Here is an 18,350-nt window from a genome sequence, read left to right as displayed (position 1 = left end):
CTCCCTACTCAGTGAGGAGCGTGCTTCTCCCTCTGCCTGCCGCTCCCCCTGCTTGTGCTCTCTCTCTCAGTCAAGTAAATGAGTAAAATCTTTTAAAAATTTTTATTTGCTCTGTTTATCATTCAGTTTAAATTATTTCTAACTTTTATTGTTCCTTCTTTGACCCATTGGTTATGTGAACATATGTTTTCCTTTATTTCTAAATATTTGCAGATTTTCTAGATATTTTAGTTATTGGTTTCTGCTTTAATCCTGTCGTGTTTAGAGAAAAGGCTATGTATGATGCTCAACTTTGGAAATTTGTCGAGACATTGTTTTTGACCCAATAAATGCCTAACTCATGAACATTCCAGATTTTCACTTGAAAAAGAAGTATGTTCGACCCAGCAGTTGCACTACAAGGTATTTATCCAAAGGATGTAAACATAGTGATCTGAAGGGGCACATGCAACCCAATGTTTATAGCAGCAATGCCCACAGTAGCCCTACTATGGATACTATGTCCATACTATGGACATACAGATGTCCATCAACAGAGGAATGGATAAAGAAGAGGTGGTATGTATACACAATGGAATAATATCCAGCCATCAAAAAGAATGAAATCTTGCTATTTGCAATGACGTGGATGGACCTAGAGGGTATTATGCTAAGGGAAATAAGTCAGAGAAAGACAAGTACTATATGATTTCACCCCTATGGGAAATTAAAGAAATAAACACATGAACATAGAGGGAAGGGAAGGAAAACCAAAATAAGATAAAAACAAAAAGGGGGTTCCTGGGTGGCTCAGTGGGTTAAGCCTCTGCCTTCGGCTCAGGTCATGATCTCAGGGTCCTGGGATCGAGCCCCACATCGGGCTCTCTGCTCAGCAGGGAGTCTTCTTCCCCCTCTCTCTCTGCCTGCCTCTATGCCTACTTGTGATCTCTCTATCAAATAAATAAATAAAAATATTTAAAAAGAAAAAAAAAGAAGAAAAATCTGCTCCAGAACCCATACATAGGCATAGATACTTGGATATAAATAAACTGACTGGTAAAAGAGAACATGGTGGACTGAAATTTGGAACCCATTACTGGGTGTGACTCCCATGAATATGTGGTTTAGGACACTTTGTGTATGTAAGCAAAGTTACTAACCAGTTGATCTTCAAATAGGATAATCCTGGACTATCTGGGTGAATCTAGTCTAATCTCAGGAGCCCTTAGATGCAGATTAGTTTCTTTGGCTGGTTTGTAAAAAGGAAGGGGAAGCACTCAACCCACTGTCACTGGGTCAAAAGTCAAGGAGGACACATGGAAATTGTAAGCAGGAAATGAATTCTGAAAAAACACAAAACCAAAAACAAACTGTTTATGAAAGAGGGCCCAGGGCCCCAGATGAAAACTGTAACCCGGGCCTATACCTTGAGTTTGTCCCTGCGGATTTTTTTATTCAGAACACCCAGCAGAGCCCTCGAACTTCTGATCTGAAGTTCAAGTGTTAACAGAACCTGGCAGCACTCGGAGACTTTAGAGGATTGGAGGTTTATTTAACACCAGCGGGATCAGAGGAGAGTGATCTCCGAAGGTCCGAGCCCTGAGCACAATCAGGGAGGGTAACTTATACCCTTCTACTTCCGTATACTTGGTACTTTTGGCGCGTGTGGGGAAACGAGATAGGGAAGAAGAACCTGGAAGGGCTTTGAGAAGGGGACGGGAATTCCCTTGCTGGTTTGGTCTGCCATTTTAGAGTACAGTTTTCCCCTTATCACAAGGGCTCAGGGACTTCAAGATGATAAATCAGTTATGGTTTTCAACCAGTGATATTGTTTTCAACCAGTGATTTTTTTTTTTTTAGAGCACTGATAGAAAACAAATACAGGGACAGACATGCAAGAAGAGGAAAGAATTGAGACAGAAAAATGTCTGATACGGGGTGGGATCAACATAGATAAGGAAACTGCTTCACTTTCTGTGGCTTCTTTAACTATATACATTAGGCGGAATCAGGTTAAGTAAGGTATCATTTATACATGATGCCTCATTATAATATCACTCAGTTGTGAACTGGGCCAGCTACAACATCGACACATAGCCAATAATCTATACCATAGCTAGCATCCTGGCATTAAAACGTTCTTCTTGGGGCGCCTGGGTGGCTCAGTGGGTTAAGCCGCTGCCTTCGGCTCAGGTCATGATCTCAGGGTCCTGGGATCGAGCCCCACATCGGGCTCTCTGCTCAGCAGGGAGCCTGCTTCCTCCTCTCTCTCTACCTGCCTCTCTGCCTGCTTGTGATCTCTCTCTGTCAAATAAATAAATAAAATCTTTAAAAAACAAACAAACAAAAAAAAAAACCACGTTCTTCTTTCAGCCCATATATTTTTGGTTAGTGTATGGGTTTGCTTCAGACTTCCGTACCTATCACTGAACAGTGGGACTCCGGGTGTTTCTAGTACACGGGACTTTCAGGGCTAAAACCAAGACAGTATGGTCAAACTGACGAGGGAGGCTTCTGCAGGATGTCGGCTTGTGCTTTGTCTTCAGCTGGACTTCTGCTCTCTCATCAGATGGGACCGAGAACTTGCATTTTTAACAAATTCTCAGGTGATCCTAAAGTTCTATATGAGTACTTAGATGACAGTGATGATGACATGAAAAAGTTTCATACCATTCTGGCCATGGAGTTATTAGATTTTCACAGGCATACACAACAGATGAATTTATTACCTATAAAGTATGACCATTCTTAACTCTTAACTATTCACTAAGTGGAATTGGATCAGCATAAAGGTCTTCAACTTCATCATCTTCATATTGAGTGGGATGAGGAGAGGAGAAGGAAGAGGAGGGGGAAGGTCTTGCTGGACCAGGGGTGGCAGACATGGAAGAGGTGGAAGGGGAAGCAGGAGAGGCAGGCACACTTGATATAACTTTGTGGAACTACATTATAATTTTTGTGTAACTTTTTTGGTTTCTCATTTCTCTGAAAACATTTCTATACTGCACCAATCTTTCTTCCCATTTGCTTTGGTTTCAGTGTCCATATCATAGAAGAGTCCCTGTCATAAAGGAAGTCAAAGCAGTCTTGAATAACACTTCTGCCTGATTTGAGTGTATTATGTAAAAATTTTAAATACTATTAAGGAGGCTCCTTGTTGAGTCAAAGCATTATATATTTTGACAGATGTCCCCAATGTCTCTGCAAAGAAGTATCAGACTTCCTGTATCAGAGGAGTGGATGCCAGATCCTTGGATGACATTGCCAATGATACTAACATAAAATAATAATCATAATCATAATGACGGCCATAGCTCTTCTGTACTTACCATTATGTTCCAGGTCTGCTACTAAGCTCTTTTTAGTCATCTCCCACAAAAGAGGTGGTTTTAACTCATCTATTCACTGGATTTTAAAGAGGCTGGGACTCACCTGTTTTGGAGCATTAAAATCCTCTGGAGCGCTTATTAAAGCAAAGACGTGGGGCCCTAGCCCAGAGTTCCTGATTCAGTAGGAGTGAAGTGAGGCCTGTACATGTGACAAATTCCCAGGCAATGCTGTACTGGTCTGCAGATTGGAATCTGCTGAATAGGGAACTTTAAAAATCACTACATTCAAGAATTATCTTCATTTTTCATTGTGAATACTGACTCGGAAAGAAGTGAGTTATCCCACTCCCCTACACAGGGAGGAAGGTCAAGGTATGCGTCACCTGTTTGAGGTGAAGGAGGTGATTGAAAGACCACTGAAATCTGTGAGCTTCTCCTTGGAACTCTTAAGAGCCACACCCCTGTCTTTGGAGCTTCAACACCAGGTGTCTCAGAGAACAGAACGCGCGTGCTGCCTAGTTGCAGTCAGAAACTACATTACCCAGAAAGCATCCGACCTCGGTGGACGCTCAGCCAATGACAGAGAGCGGAGAGGGGTATTTCCGCCGCACGGTGGATCGGCCTTCTAGCGTCTTCCTTGCGGCGACTTTTGGTTGTAATGGGGCTGTGTCAAATTGCGCTTCTGCTTCCAGCGCTGAGGAGAGGGCGCTCTCAGAAGAGACTTCCAGAATGAGCAGAGGACAGTGAGGAGGGTAGGACCTAAATCCACGGTTTTGTATGAGCCCGAAAGCACCTGTAACGGAGCTGTCCCCCTCGCCTGTCCGGCGCCTCGACACTAGCCCTTCGTTTCCGAGGCACCCGCTGGGGACCTTGTTGAGCCTTTACACAGCGGAGACTGAGGTCCCTGGTCACCCGGCCCAGGGCTGGGGTGAGGGGTCGGCTGAGGCCGCTGGACGCGCTTTAGTCCCTGCTTCTCGCGGTCTCGCTCCGCCCGTGGGCGTCGTGGCGGCGCCGGCGCTGACGCTGGTGAGTGGAGGGTCGCGCAGGCTCACGCGCTGGGATCCTCGCCGTTCAGCCAGCAGTGATACTGACCCTGGGACTCTCTGATGAAGTTTTAGAATATAAATTAGGTTCAGTGGGGGTGGGGTCCAGAGCCAACCACGAAGAAAGAATTCTTGAGACATCTTTGGTGCAAAATGGGGTTTTATTAAAGCACAGAGACAGGACCTGTGGGCAGAAAGAGCTGTTGCCCTGGGGTTGTGAGCGGAGACAGGTTTTATTTGATGGGGTTGTGGGAGGTAAGGAAAAAAGGAGGTTTCAATAAAACTTTCATATGCTAAAAGGACTTAACAATATACCTGAGGCCTTGAGGCCTTCCCATTGTCTGGTTAAGGTGGTTTTTCCTCTCTAGCAAGGTATTTATAGAAGGTTGGGAGATTCCTGGAAGAATGTCACACATGTCCCACCTAGGAGTGCAGAGTGGGAGGGAGGTTGCAGGGTGTCAGCTTCTGCTTTGTCCTCAGCTTGCTTTCTCTTCCCTCATCATCTTCACCATTCCTTCTTCGTGCTCTTGGATCTGAAGGTTCTGGAGGAATACAGTGGTGGGGGGGTAGATTTAATCACTCCTAACCCAGGGTTCTGAACCCTGACCAGAGGTTAGAAGGGGAGGCCTGCATTTCTGCCTCTGACCTCAACTTGCCTTTTCCCGGCCATTGGCCTCCATTCCTTCGGGTCTAAAATTGGAATACTGTGTGTATTAACCATTATTCTCTCTCAGTTGAGAGAACCAGAGAGGGTATGTGTGTGACATTTGTCCTTCATTGCTCAGCGATCAATCACACTGGGTGCGATTCTGAGAGGGACCAAGCTGGTCCTGCTCTGCTCTTAGGCTCACACCAGGGAGAGTCTGGCCTTTGGGCCTCCTTGCCACAGACCTCTACCCAGCTGGAAGCTGGGAGAAGGGATGGGAGCTGCGTTTTTTGAATTGCTGCTTCTCTGATTGATGTGGAAGGTCCCTGGACAGGTGGGAACACAAGACAGTCACCAGATTGAAGTTTGCAGTTGCCATCTCTGTATTACAAGTGAAGCTGGTTTGCAGCTTGCAGCAGTGAATCCATTTTCCCATAGAACACATTTTCTTACTCAGGTTCCCCCACTTTTCAAAGGTTTGGATTTTGCCACTGACTTTTAGGAGAGACTACATTAGTAAGGCAAAAACAAAAATCCTCTTGGAGTTTCTTTTGGTTGGTGAGAACAGGTGCTAATATAAGTTTTTCCTAAAAGCAAAGTTAGCAGTAAGGGGGACCTTGAGAAAGTTGGGGGATACTTTTCACTTTACTGCATTTTGGCTTAGGGATGTTTTCCTAGGAACACTGTGCTTTCAGGTAGTGGGGGAGACCTGTCTTGAAGAGTGACTCCAATATTCATTAGTGACAATGTACAGGAATGCTGTGTCTCTTCGGTTGTAAACACAACAGGTCTAGAGTTACTCTCTAGCAAGTCCTCCCGTTCACTCGTCCTAGCTCTGAACACCTTTGGGACTTATGTTAGTTATTGATCTTTCCTCACCTGGCCTGCTCCCCAACTTCACTCCAGCCTCATTCCAGTGTCCCCTGACAGAGGCCTTCCCTGGTTACCCCACCTAAGTCCCCTAATGTTTGCAATCAGTTCATTCTCTTTTGTTGTTTTTTGAGGTCTTAGGGCCATATGACTTGATCTTGGTCATTTCTTTAATTTCTTGACGGGGACCCTTCCCAAGCCCCAGAGTGTGAGCTGCTGTTCTCTGCTCCATCTCCAGGCCTCGAACAGTGCTGGACCTGACCAGTGCCCAATAAGGGATTGAAGAATGAAAGATTTTTCCCTCTGGGACTATGTCATACTTAGATTAAATCTAAATCTCCCACCATGGCTGGACCCGAGGGACTGGGTGCAAATCTTGCCCCTTCTCATTAGACATACAACTCTATTCCAGTTAGCTTTGAGCCTCCATTTGCTACTTGTGAATGGAGGGGATGGCGCTTACCTCATGGGTTTACTCTCTGCTCCTTACCGCCTGCATGAGATGATCATGGTTTTGTGTCTTTCTCCAGTGGCTTCCTGCACAGGAGCCTTTGCTCTCCCACATCTTTTGTTCTGTCACAGGCACCATGTGCCTCCCTCCTGAGCTCAGCACAGAGCTAGGATCTCAGGAGATACTTGGGGGTTCAGGCCTCATCTTTCTGGACTTCTGCCAGAGGCAACCAACAGGCTCGCATCTCATCTAATAATGTATGGCCACCCACCATCTCTGTTTGATGTTCCAGGCTTTGGTGTCTTTCAAGATGTGGCCATGACCTTCACTGGGGAGGAATGGAGACATCTGGACCTGGCCCAGGGGACCTTATACCAGGAGGTGATGTTGGAGACTTGTGGGCTCCTGGTCTCACTGAGTAAGGATTCAGTGCTCTCCTGAGTGGTACCCACAGGTTTTCATTCCACTCTTTCTCTCTTAGCATGGTTGATGAAGGTCTCTGGGAACCACCTTCCTGTCTCCCCACAGCCTAGGCATATTCTGTTCTAACCTCTTATTGGCCTCCCTGTGTGTGCAACAGGGATTACTGTATAAGAAACATAATTCTCAACATTTTTACCCAAGTGTCCAGTGTAAGCTGGCCTCATTCTGACGTCCTTATTTCAGATCTCCATAAGAGCTAAAGTGATTAGTTCAGTTTGGTTGGGTCAAATGTCCTCACAGCCCATTTAGCAGGACCTGTGGGTAATGGGAGGTTCTTCAAGAAGTGGGTGAATCAGACGAACAGGAAGATATTTGACATCAGTGCTCATGGTATTTTTCTAAGTGGCACAATCTCAGCTAAATGGTTTTGGCCCCTGGTACCTGCACAATTGTCCCTTATTTCCTAAGGCCTGCGCCTTGCTTCTCTGCAGCTGAGGGAGATCATTTTAGAGGGTGTACAGACATGTCATCAAATGGTATTGATGGGCATCTAAGAAAGCTCTTTTTTCTTCCTCTTTCCTGCCTTCTGATTGTTGTTGGAAGAGTCTGGGCTTGGTGCTGCTTCTTTAGCTGTCCTGTGTCTGTTGGCCAATTTCCCCTTCAGAAAGAAGAGCTATAGGACACGGAGCCTTGAGGAGGCAGCGTGAGCTTCCTGGGCTCTAATACAGTTATTTTATTTTATTGTCTTTTTGTTTGTTTGTTTAAGGTTTCTGTTGTTGTTTAAAATTTTTATTTATTTATTTGACAGAGAGAAAGAGGAAACACACGTAGGCAGAGAGGCAGGCGTGGGGGGGGGAAGCAGGCTTCCTGCTGAGCAGAGAGGTCGATGTGGGGCTTGCTTGATCCCAGGACCCTGAGACCATGACCTGAGCCAAAGGTGGAGGTTTAACCCACTGAGCCACCCAGGTGCCCCAATTTTATTGTCTCTTTATAGTAACCTTTGACTTAGCTCAAGTGACCTAGTATCTGTGAAGTGCTTAGAATAGAACTGGGAACATAGCAAGTGTGACACATGTATTTATTATACGTACTAACAGTAAATCCCAAATATTTTCCCACTAAAACTTGAAATGGCAAGTTTTCCCAGAAATCGGTTTGAATACAAGCCGATGGAGGCCCGAGGTCTCCCTTTTCCCAGACGTCCAGATGGTCACCATGACGGGGCTCTCCCAGCCTCGTCTGAATGACCCAGGAGGTCAGTCATCAGTGCAGTAAATGGTGGTAGTGACCACTGTGACTAGTTGTTGAAAGGAGATGCACGGGGAATAGTATTCTAGGTGGAGGGACCAACAGGAGCCAAGTCCCAGTGGGGACAGGGGGCTCAGTTCCATGACAGATGAAGGAAGGTCTGATTTAACTTTGACACTCCCTGCTCCCTGAGCTCAGGGCCAGGCATCTGGCAGACACCAGTGACCATTTGCTGTGGGACAGCTAGATGCATTCTGGCCTGCAGTACAGGATCTTCCAGTCCGAGTTTCTGAGGGTCCCGGTGCCTTAGTCACTGGTTTCTCTAGAATCCTCCTGTCTTTAAGCCTTCACCTTTGGCAAAAGCATTTGGAGTGTGTCCCAGAAAACCTCCTCATGCTGATTTCACCCCTGAAAGACGTAATGACTTTGCCTGATGAGAAGCCCTGAGGTGACGCTGGCTCCTGGCCTGGCAGATGCCAACCCAGGCGTGTCTGTTCGCGTTCTCTCCTTGGTCTGGGCCATCAGGCTGGTTTCCTCGAAGTAGCCGTGGGATGCTACAGCAGCAGGTCGGGCAGCAGGCCCCCACCTTCAGCTCTGTGTTCCCAACTTGGAGTAAAGGCTTGTTCTTCAGAGTGGGTAGCAGATTTAGGTCACGGCCAACTTGGGACATCTGACAGCAGTAGATGCCATTCAGCAGGTGATTTAGTCCAGTGTTTTTAGCCATCTTCCGGCCCTGGAATCACCTGGGGGGCTTTTCAGACTTCCTGTGTTCTGTCCTTAAGCCCAGAGATTTAGTTTGATTTGTTCTGTGTTCAAACCAGACCTCTCCAGATAGTTCTGATCCATGGGGAGGTTGAATTCTACCGGCTTCCTTAGGGAACACCTTCTGGAAAGAGTCGTTTCCTTTCTGGAGTTTCATGGTGCTGTGTGAAAGGTGTATACTCCTGTGTGCTCGATACCTCCTTTTGTCCTTCCCTGCGTACCCATGCCCCATTTATCTCTCCATGCACAGGGCGTCCTGTTCCCAAAGCAGAGCTGATCTCCCTAGTGGAGCAGGGGCAGGAACGGTGGACAGTGAAGAGAGGCCTCTCTAAAAGCGCCTACACAGGTAGGTGGCTGAGAGCCTGGCAGGTGGGTGTCCTGGCAACTGACAGATTCCCAGGAGATTACTGCATCTGAAATTCCATGGGCAGGTTCTTTTCGTGTCCTTCCTGGTGTCTTGTTAGGTGACGTAGTAGTCCAGCCCTGTTGGCCCTTTCTTTCCATCCCGTCACACTGTTCTTTATTAGGGTTAGGACATGGTATACTGATTAAGAGACAAGCTCTAAATGCTTGTCCACTCACCAGGCTCTTGACCCTGGGAAGTTGCATGATCTTGCTGTACGTTTGACATACAAGTTACACTATGTTAATTCTCTCCTGTAAAAGATGAACTCCAAAATCTGGGTGGGTCATCAGATAAGGAGTTTTTTCCTCATTCCTGCCATGGTTATGGTGGGTCAGCGGGGGAACTCCTTACCACATATTTAGCCAGAGATCCAGTGCATTCTGTTGCTTTAGGGTCGCCCTGGTGTCATCCCATTAGCCAAGAGGACTAGGAGAGAAGGGGAGTACAGGTGGTCCCCACCTTAGAGTCATTCAACTTTGGATTCTTCCACTTTACAGTGGTGTGAAAGCAGTGTGCGTTCAGTAGAAACTGGACTTCGATTTTTGAGTTTGGATCTTTTCCTGGGCTGGTGACACTGCAGCGTGACGGTCTCTCCTGATGATGGGCAGCGGCAGCGAGTCGTAGCTCCCAGTCCGCCATGGGGTCGTGCAGGTGAACAGCCAGTGCCCTTATACCATTGTGTTTTTCACTTTCAGTGCAGTAGTCAATACATGCATGAGATATCCAACACTTTATTATGAAATAGTCTGTGTTTGATGATTTTGCCCAGCTGTAGGCTAGTGTAAGTGTACAGAGACGTTTCAGGTGGTCCAGGCTAAGCTCTGTCGTGGGGTGTCTTAGCTGTACTAAATGCATTTGATGGATTTATCAGGATGGGACCCCCCCATCATAAGTCGAGGAAGATCTGTAGTCCTATCCACTCGCACATATACGTCTCTTCCATTCACGTTCCATTGATAAGAACTGGGCATTAGCCTGCGTGTTGGGTCAAACTGGGAAATGAATCTGTTTTAGCAGTTTTTTAAGTGGAGTCTCTCAGGTTTTCTGTAGTATCATGGTATCTGCAAATAGTGAAAGTTTTCCTTCTTCCTTACTGATTTGGATTCCTTTCATTTCTTTTGTTGTCTGATTGCTGTGGCTAGGACTTCCAGTCTATGTTGAATGAAAGTGGTGAGAGTGGACATCCCTGCCGTGTTCCTGACTTTAGGGGAAAAGTTCTCAGTTTTTCCCCCCATAAAGGATGATATTAGCTCTGGGTTTCTTATAGATGACCTTTATTGTGTTGAGGTATGTTCCCTCTAAATATGTTTTGTTGAGGGTTTTTATCATGAATAGGTCATGTACTTTGTCAAAGGCTTTTTCTGTCTATTGAAATGATCATATGCTTCTCATCCTTTTGCTTATTGATGTGCTGTGTCAGTGTGATCAATGAACCAAGGAAGAGAAAAGCTCTAAATGCTTGGCCGCTTCCTATCACATCGATTGATTTACAAATGTTGAATGACTCTTGCGACTTAAGAATAAATCCCACTTAATCATGGTGTTTTTTTTAAATGAGAAATTGAATTAGTAATTTATTTTTTAATCTTTTTTTCTTCCACGTTTTTATTTAAATTCTAGTTGCCTACAGTGTAATATTAGTTTCAGGTGTAGAATTTAGTGATTCATCACTTTTACATACAACACCCAGTGCTTGTCACAAGTGCCCTTTGTCATACCCATCACCTATTTAACCCATTCTCGCGGCCCATCTCCCTTCCAGTAACCATCAGTTTGTTCTCTATAGCTGAGAGTCTGTTTCTTGGTGTTCCTTCTTTTCGCCCCTATGTTCATTTGTCTTGCTTCTTAAATTCCACATGAGTGAAGTCATATGGTATTTGTCTTTCTCTGACTAGTTCACTTACCATTATACTCTCTAGCTCCATCCATGTCGTTGCAAATGGCAAGATTTCTTTTTTTTTTTTATAGTTGAGTAAAATTCCATTGCACATATACACCGCATCTTCTTTATCTATTCCTCAGGTGATGGACATACAGGTTTTTTCCATAATTTGGCTGTTGTTGTCGTTCCCTGCCAGTGTTGTGTTGTTATTGATTAGTTCCTTTATGATTGTTACAAACTGTTTCATGTGTTTTGGTGCTCCTGTGTTGATTACATAAGCATTTACTATTGTTATATTTTCTTCTTGGACTGCCCCCCTTATTAAGATGGACACTTACTATATAGTGTCCTTCTTTGTCATTTGTTAGTCTTTGTTTTAACGTGTTCAAAATAAATAGTGTTGCTCTGGCTTTCCTTTGCCATCCATTTGTATGATAGATGTTTCTCTGTCCTCTCATTTTCTCCTCTTCCTCCTTCCCTCTCTCCCTCCCTTTCTTTCTTTCATTCTCTCCTTCTATCGTTTTCCCCTTCTTTCCTTCTCCCTTCCTTCCTTCCTCCCCATCTCTCTCTCTCTCTCTCTCTCTCTTCCTTAAGGTAGGCTCCACACCAAGGCCAGAGCCCAATATGGGACTTGACCTCATGACCCTGAGATCAAGAACTGAACTGAGATCAGGAGTTGGAGGCTTCTCGGGGCGCCTGGGTGGCTCAGTGGGTTAAGCCTCTGCCTTCGGCTCAGGTCATGATCTCAGAGTCCTGGGATCGAGCCCCGCATCGGGTTCCCTGCTCAGTAGGGAGCCTGCTTCCTCCTCTCTCTCTGCCTGCTGCTCAGCCTTGTGATCTCTCACTCTCCGTCTAATAAATAAATAAAATCTTAGAAACCTCCAACTCTTTTTTTTTTTAACAGACATATGAAAAAATGCTCAACATCACTCTACATCAGGGAAATACAAATCAAAACCACAATGAGAGGGGCGCCCGGGTGGCTCAGTGGATTAGGCCTCTGCCTTCAGCCCAGGTCATGATCTCAGGGTCTTGGGATCGAGCCCCACATCGGGCTCTCTGCTCAGCAGGGAGCCTGCTTCCCCCTTTCTCTTTCTCTGCCTGCCTCTCTGCCTACTTGTGATCTCTGTCAAATAAATAAACATAAATTAAAAAAAAAAAAAAACACAAAAACACCACAATGAGATACCACCTCATACCAGTCAGAATGGCTAAAATAAACTCAGGAAACAACAGATGTTGGCAAGGATGCAGAGAAAGGGGAACATGCTTACACTGTTAGTGGGAATACAAACTGGCAGCCACTCTGGAAAACAGTATGGAGGTCCCTCAAAAAGTTAAAAATAGAGCTACTCTGTGACCAAGCAATTGCACTGCTAGGTATTTATCCAAAGGATACAAACATAGTGATTTGAAGGGGCACATGCACCCCGATGTTTATAGCAGCAGTGTCTACAATAGCCAAACTATGGAAAGAGCCCAGATGTCCCCTGACAGGTGAATAGATAAAGAAGATATGATGTAAACACACACACCAAGGAATATTACTCGGTCATCAAAAAGAATGAAATCATGGGGTGCCTGGGTGACTCACTGGGTTAAACCTCTGCCCTCAGCTCAGGTCATGGTCTCAGGGTCCAGGGATTGAGCCCTACATTGTGCTCTCTGCTCAGCAGGGAGCCTGCTTCCCGCCCCCACTCTCTCTCTGCCTGCTTGTGATCTCTGTCAAATAAATAAAAATCTTTGGGGCATCTGGGTTGCTCAGTGGGTTAAAGCCTCTGCCTTCAGCTTGGGTCATGGTCTCAGGGTCCTGGGATTGAGCCCCGCATCGGGCTCTCTGCTCAGCAGGGAGTCTGCTTCCTCCCCTCTCTCTGCCTGACTCTCTGCCTACTTGGGATCTCTGTCAAATAAATAAATAAAATCTTTAAAAAAAAAAATGAAATCTTGCTATTCACAACAACATGGATGGAACTAAAGGGTATTATGCTAAGCAAAAGACAACTACCATATGATTTCATTCATATGTGGAATTTTAGAAATAAAACATAAACATAGGGGAAGGGAAAGAATAAAGTAAGATAAAAACAGAGAGGGAGGCAAACCATAAGAGACTCTTAACTGGGGTGCCTGGGTGGCTTAGTGGGTTAAGGCCTCTGCCTTCAGCTCGGGTCATGGTCTCAGGGTCCTGGGATCGAGCCCCACATCGGGCTCTCTGCTCAGCAGGGAGCCTGCTTCCTCCTCTCTCTGCCTGCCTCTCTGTCTACTTGTGATCCCTATCTGTCAAATAAATAAAATCTTTAAAAAAAAGAGACTCTCTCTCTTTTTTTTTTTTTTTTTAGATTTTATTTACTTATTTGACAGACAAGTATGCAGAGAGGCAGGCAGAGACAGAGAGAGGAGGAAGCAGGCTCCATGCTGAGCAGACATCCCGATGTGGGGCTCAATCCCAGGACCCTGGGACCACGACCTGAGCCGAAGGCAGAGGCTTTAACCCACTGAGCCACCCAGGCGCCCCAAAAAAGAGACTCTTAACTATAGGAAACAACTTGAGGGTTCCTGGAGGGGAGGTTCATGGGGGGACGGGGTAATTGGGTGATGGGCATTAAGGAGGGCACTTGATGTAATGTGCACTGGGTATTGTATGCAACTGATGAATCACTACACTCTACCCCTGAAACTAATAATACACTGTACGTTAACCAAATTGAATTTAAATTAAAAATTTTAAGTGTCGGAGGCTTAACCAACTGAGCCACGCAAGCATCCCTCTGTCCTATCGCTTTCAATCTGCAGGTATCTTTTGGTCTAAAACGGGTCTCTTATAGGCAGCATATAGATGGGTCTTGTTTTTATATCCATTCTTTTACCCTATAACTTTTGATTGGAGCATTTAGCCCATTTACATTCAGAATAATTATTGATGGATATATATTTACTACTATTTTATTACTTGTTTTGTGGTTTCTATAGTTTTTCTCTGATACTTTTTGTCTTTTGCTCTTTCATGTTTTGCTGATTTTCTTGAGTGATATATTTGGATTTCTTTCTCTTTATTCTTTGCGTATTTATTAGTGTTTTTTGGTACATGGTTACCACCAGGTTTTTATATAACTTCTTCTGAATATAATAGTCTATATTAAGTTGATGGTCATTTAAGTTCAAACCTATTTTCTCCTCCCCTCCTCATGTTTTAGATATATGTTATTATATTTTATAACCTGTTTTTGGTGATTTCCCTGACTGATTTTTTTACAGAAATATTCATTTTTACTGTTTTTATGTTTTTTACCTCAATACTGTCACTTTTGGTCTGCCCTTTCCCTGAAAGCATCCCTTTTCATATTTCTTGCAGAGCTGATTTGGTGTTCATAAACTCCCCTAGTTTGGGGGAAGCTTTTTATCTTCCTTCTGTTCTGAATGGTAGCCATGCTGGATAGAGTATTTCTTGGCTGCCGATTTTTCCCATTCAGCACTTTGCATATATCCTGCCACTTTCTTCTGGCTTGCAAAGTTTTTCTGAAAAAATCCCCTGCTAGCTTTATGGGGTTTCCTTTGTAAATTAATGACTCCCTTTTTTTTTTCTTTATCACTATCACATTTTTGTCTTTCACCGTGTGTCTTGCATTGAATGTCACAGCATGTCTTGTTGTGCATCTGCTTTTGTTCATTTTGTTGGGGTTCTCTGTGCCTCCTGGATCTGGAGATCGATTTCCTTTCCCAGATTAAAGAAGTTTTCAACTATGATTTCTTCGTATAGATTTTCTGCTCTCCTTTCTCTCTTCTTCTTCTTTTTCTTCTTCTTCTGGGACTCCTGTAATGCAAATACTATGTTTGATAGAGCAACTGAGTTCCCTAAGTCTGTTCTCGCTTTGCATTGTTCTTTTCTCTCTTCTATTCAGCTTGATTACTTTCCATTACTCTGCCTCCTAGTTCAGTAATTCAATTCCTCTGCTTCTTCCATCCTGCTGTTCATTCCATCAAGTGTGTCTCTCACGGGGCACCTGGGTGGCTCAGTTAAGCATCCGCCTTCAGCTCAGGTCATGATCTCAGGAGTCGAGCCCCACACCCCACTCTCTGCTCAGCGGGGAGTCTGCTTCTTCCTCTCACTCTCCCTCTGTGCTCTCTCTCTCAAATAAGTAAACAAAATCTTAAAAAAAAGTGTTTCTCTCATTTCGTTTATCATGTCCTTTATGTCGCTGTGTTATTCCTTGTCTCTGTATTAAGGGTCTCATGCATGCCTTCCACTCTTTTCTTAAGTCCAGTGAGTATCCTAATGATCATTGCTTTAAGTTCTCTGTCAGGCATATTACTTAATATCTTTTTGCTTAGATCTCTGGCTGTAGCCATGTCCTGTTCTTTCATCAGAGATAGATTTTTCTGTCTCCTCACTTTGCTTCTCTATGTCTGTTTCTGTGCGTTAAGAAAGTCAGCTTAAAAGAAAAAAAAAAAAGTCAGCTGTGTCTTCCACTCTTGAAAGTAGTGACTCTATGAAGAGGTCCTGGAGTGCCCAGTTGTGTGATATCTCCTTGTTCAGAACCTTGGCCCTTCTGACGAGTATCCAACGTGTGTTGCTTACGTCCTGCTGCTGTGTCGGAGTCACTTTTCCTTTCAGTGCTGTTGTCCACACTGACTCTGCCTGTTGTAGGCTATACTTGTTCTCTGTGGTGTTAGTGGGACCCAGGCAGGCCAGCCCCTGGGAGTGTGCCCACCTGGGAACTCGGAAGCAGGGTGGCCATATTAGCTAGATTGGCCCTAGGTCACTAGTCCTGTGAGGATCTCCTGAGGTCCTGTGGTGGCTGGGGGCACAAGGCTGAGCACAGCACACAACGTTGGCTGGAGCAGGCTGCCGTGTGCAGTGCAGTGGTTGGGGTGTCTTGGTGGCTAGCAGTAGCGCATGGCAGCAGCTAGGCGCTCGGTGGCTGGGCACAGTGCCTGCTGATGATGGGGAGTGCGTGGCTGGTCATGGCCCGTGAAGCTGGCTGGTGGAAGTGACCAGGCAGGGTGTGCAATGGCACCTGTGGGTGTCTGGCTAGGCAGAGCTTGCAGTGCTGGCTTGGGGGGTGTGGCTGGGGGCACACAGCTGGGTGTGGCACGGCAGATGTGTGTGGCGTGCATGGTGGCAGCTGTGTTCTCCATGGCTGGGCTAGGCGCTAGAGGCTTTTATAAATTTGCCCTGAGCCCCAGGGCCTAGGCTGGCAGGCTTGGAATGGGCAAGTCCTCAAGAAAACTCATGGGTGTGGCACACTGCTAGTAGGTTAGGTAGCAAGGGTCTGTGCAGCCCTAACCCCGAAGGTGGCTCTGTGCTTATGCAGGGGTGGGAGGTGGGGAGGACAATGGCATCTGCTAGCTCCCTTGCTTTTGGAGAAGTCCCCCAACATTCTCTGAAATCAGTATGAACAGATCCGTCTCCTGTTTGCCCCCAGTGGTGTGTGAACTGCCTTTTAACTTTGCTTCTCAGTGCAGTCTGTTGTTTTTTTAAGGGCAGGGACCCAGCTGTCACTTGTCTTCCTGGCTCCTCTAGTGCTGAGTCAGCTGACCTCCAAAGCTCCAGGTTTCAAGTCCCACTGATTTTACAAACTCCTAGAAATCAGCCCCTCTGGTTTTTATTTATTTGTTTGTTTATTTATTTTAAGATTGTATTTATCATTAGAGAGAGAGAGTGCATGTGAGAGGGGAGGGTCAGAGGGAGAAGCAGACTCCCGGCCAAGCAGGGAGCCTGATGGGGGACCCTGACTCTGGGACTTCAGGATCATGACCTGAGCCAAAGGTAGTCGCCCAACCAACCGAGCCACCCAGGCACCTGCCCTTTTGGTTTTTGAAGCCAAATGCTCTGGGGCTTAGAGTCTTCTCCATGTGCGCTCCCTGGGGTGAGGGCCTGTTTCTCCACCCTCTCCAAAAACACAGCTCCCTCCCTCCGTTAGACAGCCTCCCTGTGCTTTTCTGACCTTCCTAACCTTTCAGATGCAGCTTCTTGTCTGTATTTACTTGTGGCATTTGTTCTGCTGGCCTTCACATCACTCTGTGGCTTAGTGACTTGCACAAGCTGCTGTCTCGTCAAAAACATGGGACAGGGTGAGCTCAGCACCCACCTAGTCCACCATCTTCCCAAGCTCCAGCCTTGTTGAAATTTTCTTTCTTTTTTTTTTTTAAGATTTTATTTATTTATTTGTCAGAGAGAGAGAGCACACGAGTAAGCACAGGCAGACAGAGTGGCAGGCAGAGGCAGAGGGAGAAGCAGGCTCCCCACAGAACAAGGAGCCCGACGCGGGACTCGATCCCAGGACGCTGGGATCATGACCTGAGCCGAAGGCAGCGGCCTAACCAACTGAGCCACCCAGGCGTCCCGAAATTTTCTTATACTTCTTCATTCTGTAGGTTCATAGTTTCCAACAATTTGGAAGTGTTTCAGGCATTATTTCTTCCAATGATTTTCTGTCCCTCTACCTCTCTTTCAGCGCATTCAGTGTTTTCATTCCTTTGAAGTTGTCTCACTGCTCATTGATAATTTTCTTTTTCTCTCAGTTTCCTTTCAAATAGTTTCTACTGCTACATCACCCAGGTTCCTCAACTTTTCTTCTGCAAGAGTTCCTGCAACTTTTCTTTGCCCTTAATCCCATCTAGTGTATTTCACACCATAAATGTTAGCTTTCATCTCTTCTAGTTAGACTGGGGTCTTCCTTAGGTCTTTCATTTTCCTACTTAACATGTTCAGTCTTTCTCCTTGCTTCTAAGACATATGGAATACATTATTCTGTTTTAATGTCTTCTACTTTTACTTTTATTCTGTTCCTATTTTAAGTGATTGGTTTTTCTTCTGATTTAGGTTATATTCTCTTGTTTCTGTATATCACCATTTATTTTTAATTAGATGTCGATATGATTTGTGAATATTTTTGCAGTCTTATAAATATTTCAGTGGGGAGACTGGTATTCTTGCAAAAATTATATAAACAAATGTAAACTGACAACTTTAGCACTGCCTGTGAAAGGTGGGGTCCTCAGAAGGGCCATCAGGACTGCTCTCAATTCTCTGCATTTAGGCATCTGTGAATCTGTCTTCTGGTATGTCTCCTGGGGACTCAAGTGATCGCTGATTAGCTTTCACGTTTTAGTAAAAGGAAACTTTTCAAAACATACAGCCTTTGAATAGTCATGAGTACTAGTCATCTGTGCATACTTCCTTCTGTTTGCTTGGGTGTATGTTGTGTCTGATACGTGGAAGTGTAACTAAATGGCTTACAGAACCGAGACCCTCAGCTCTCTCTCCATCCTGGTACTTCTTGGGAGTCCACCTTCAGCCTGGAGGCATAG

At 45.3% G+C, this 18,350-nt stretch overlaps 1 protein-coding gene and 1 long non-coding RNA gene across 5 annotated transcripts in view; one reads left to right on the top strand and one right to left on the bottom strand.

Annotated features, from left to right (window-relative positions):
• The first annotated feature begins 3,932 nt into the window (after positions 1-3,932).
• LOC125088489 (uncharacterized) overlaps positions 3,933-18,350 on the top strand; it is a 26,366-nt gene continuing 11,948 nt past the window's right edge. The window contains exon 1 of one of the 3 annotated variants that reach the window (XR_007123717.1): positions 3,933-4,334. This is a non-coding gene — a long non-coding RNA (uncharacterized LOC125088489). Of the gene's footprint in view, positions 4,335-6,611; positions 6,737-18,350 lie in introns of those variants that run through there. The other 2 variants (XR_007123720.1, XR_007123718.1) reach the window with 2 other exon arrangements.
• Positions 4,569-18,350, bottom strand: part of ZNF181 (zinc finger protein 181) — a 37,303-nt gene continuing 23,521 nt past the window's right edge. Inside the window, exon 5 of one of the 2 annotated variants that reach the window (XM_047709686.1) lies at positions 4,569-4,893. In XM_047709686.1, the coding sequence (XP_047565642.1) occupies positions 4,775-4,893 (119 nt within the window). In that variant the 3' untranslated portion in view covers positions 4,569-4,774. The remainder of the gene's footprint in view (positions 4,894-18,350) is intronic. The other variant, XM_047709687.1, reaches the window with a different exon arrangement.

This window comes from Lutra lutra, chromosome 17, assembly GCF_902655055.1.
Source record: "Lutra lutra chromosome 17, mLutLut1.2, whole genome shotgun sequence".
Classification (NCBI taxonomy): domain Eukaryota; kingdom Metazoa; phylum Chordata; class Mammalia; order Carnivora; family Mustelidae; genus Lutra; species Lutra lutra.
This window is presented reverse-complemented; position numbering and strand designations above follow the sequence as displayed.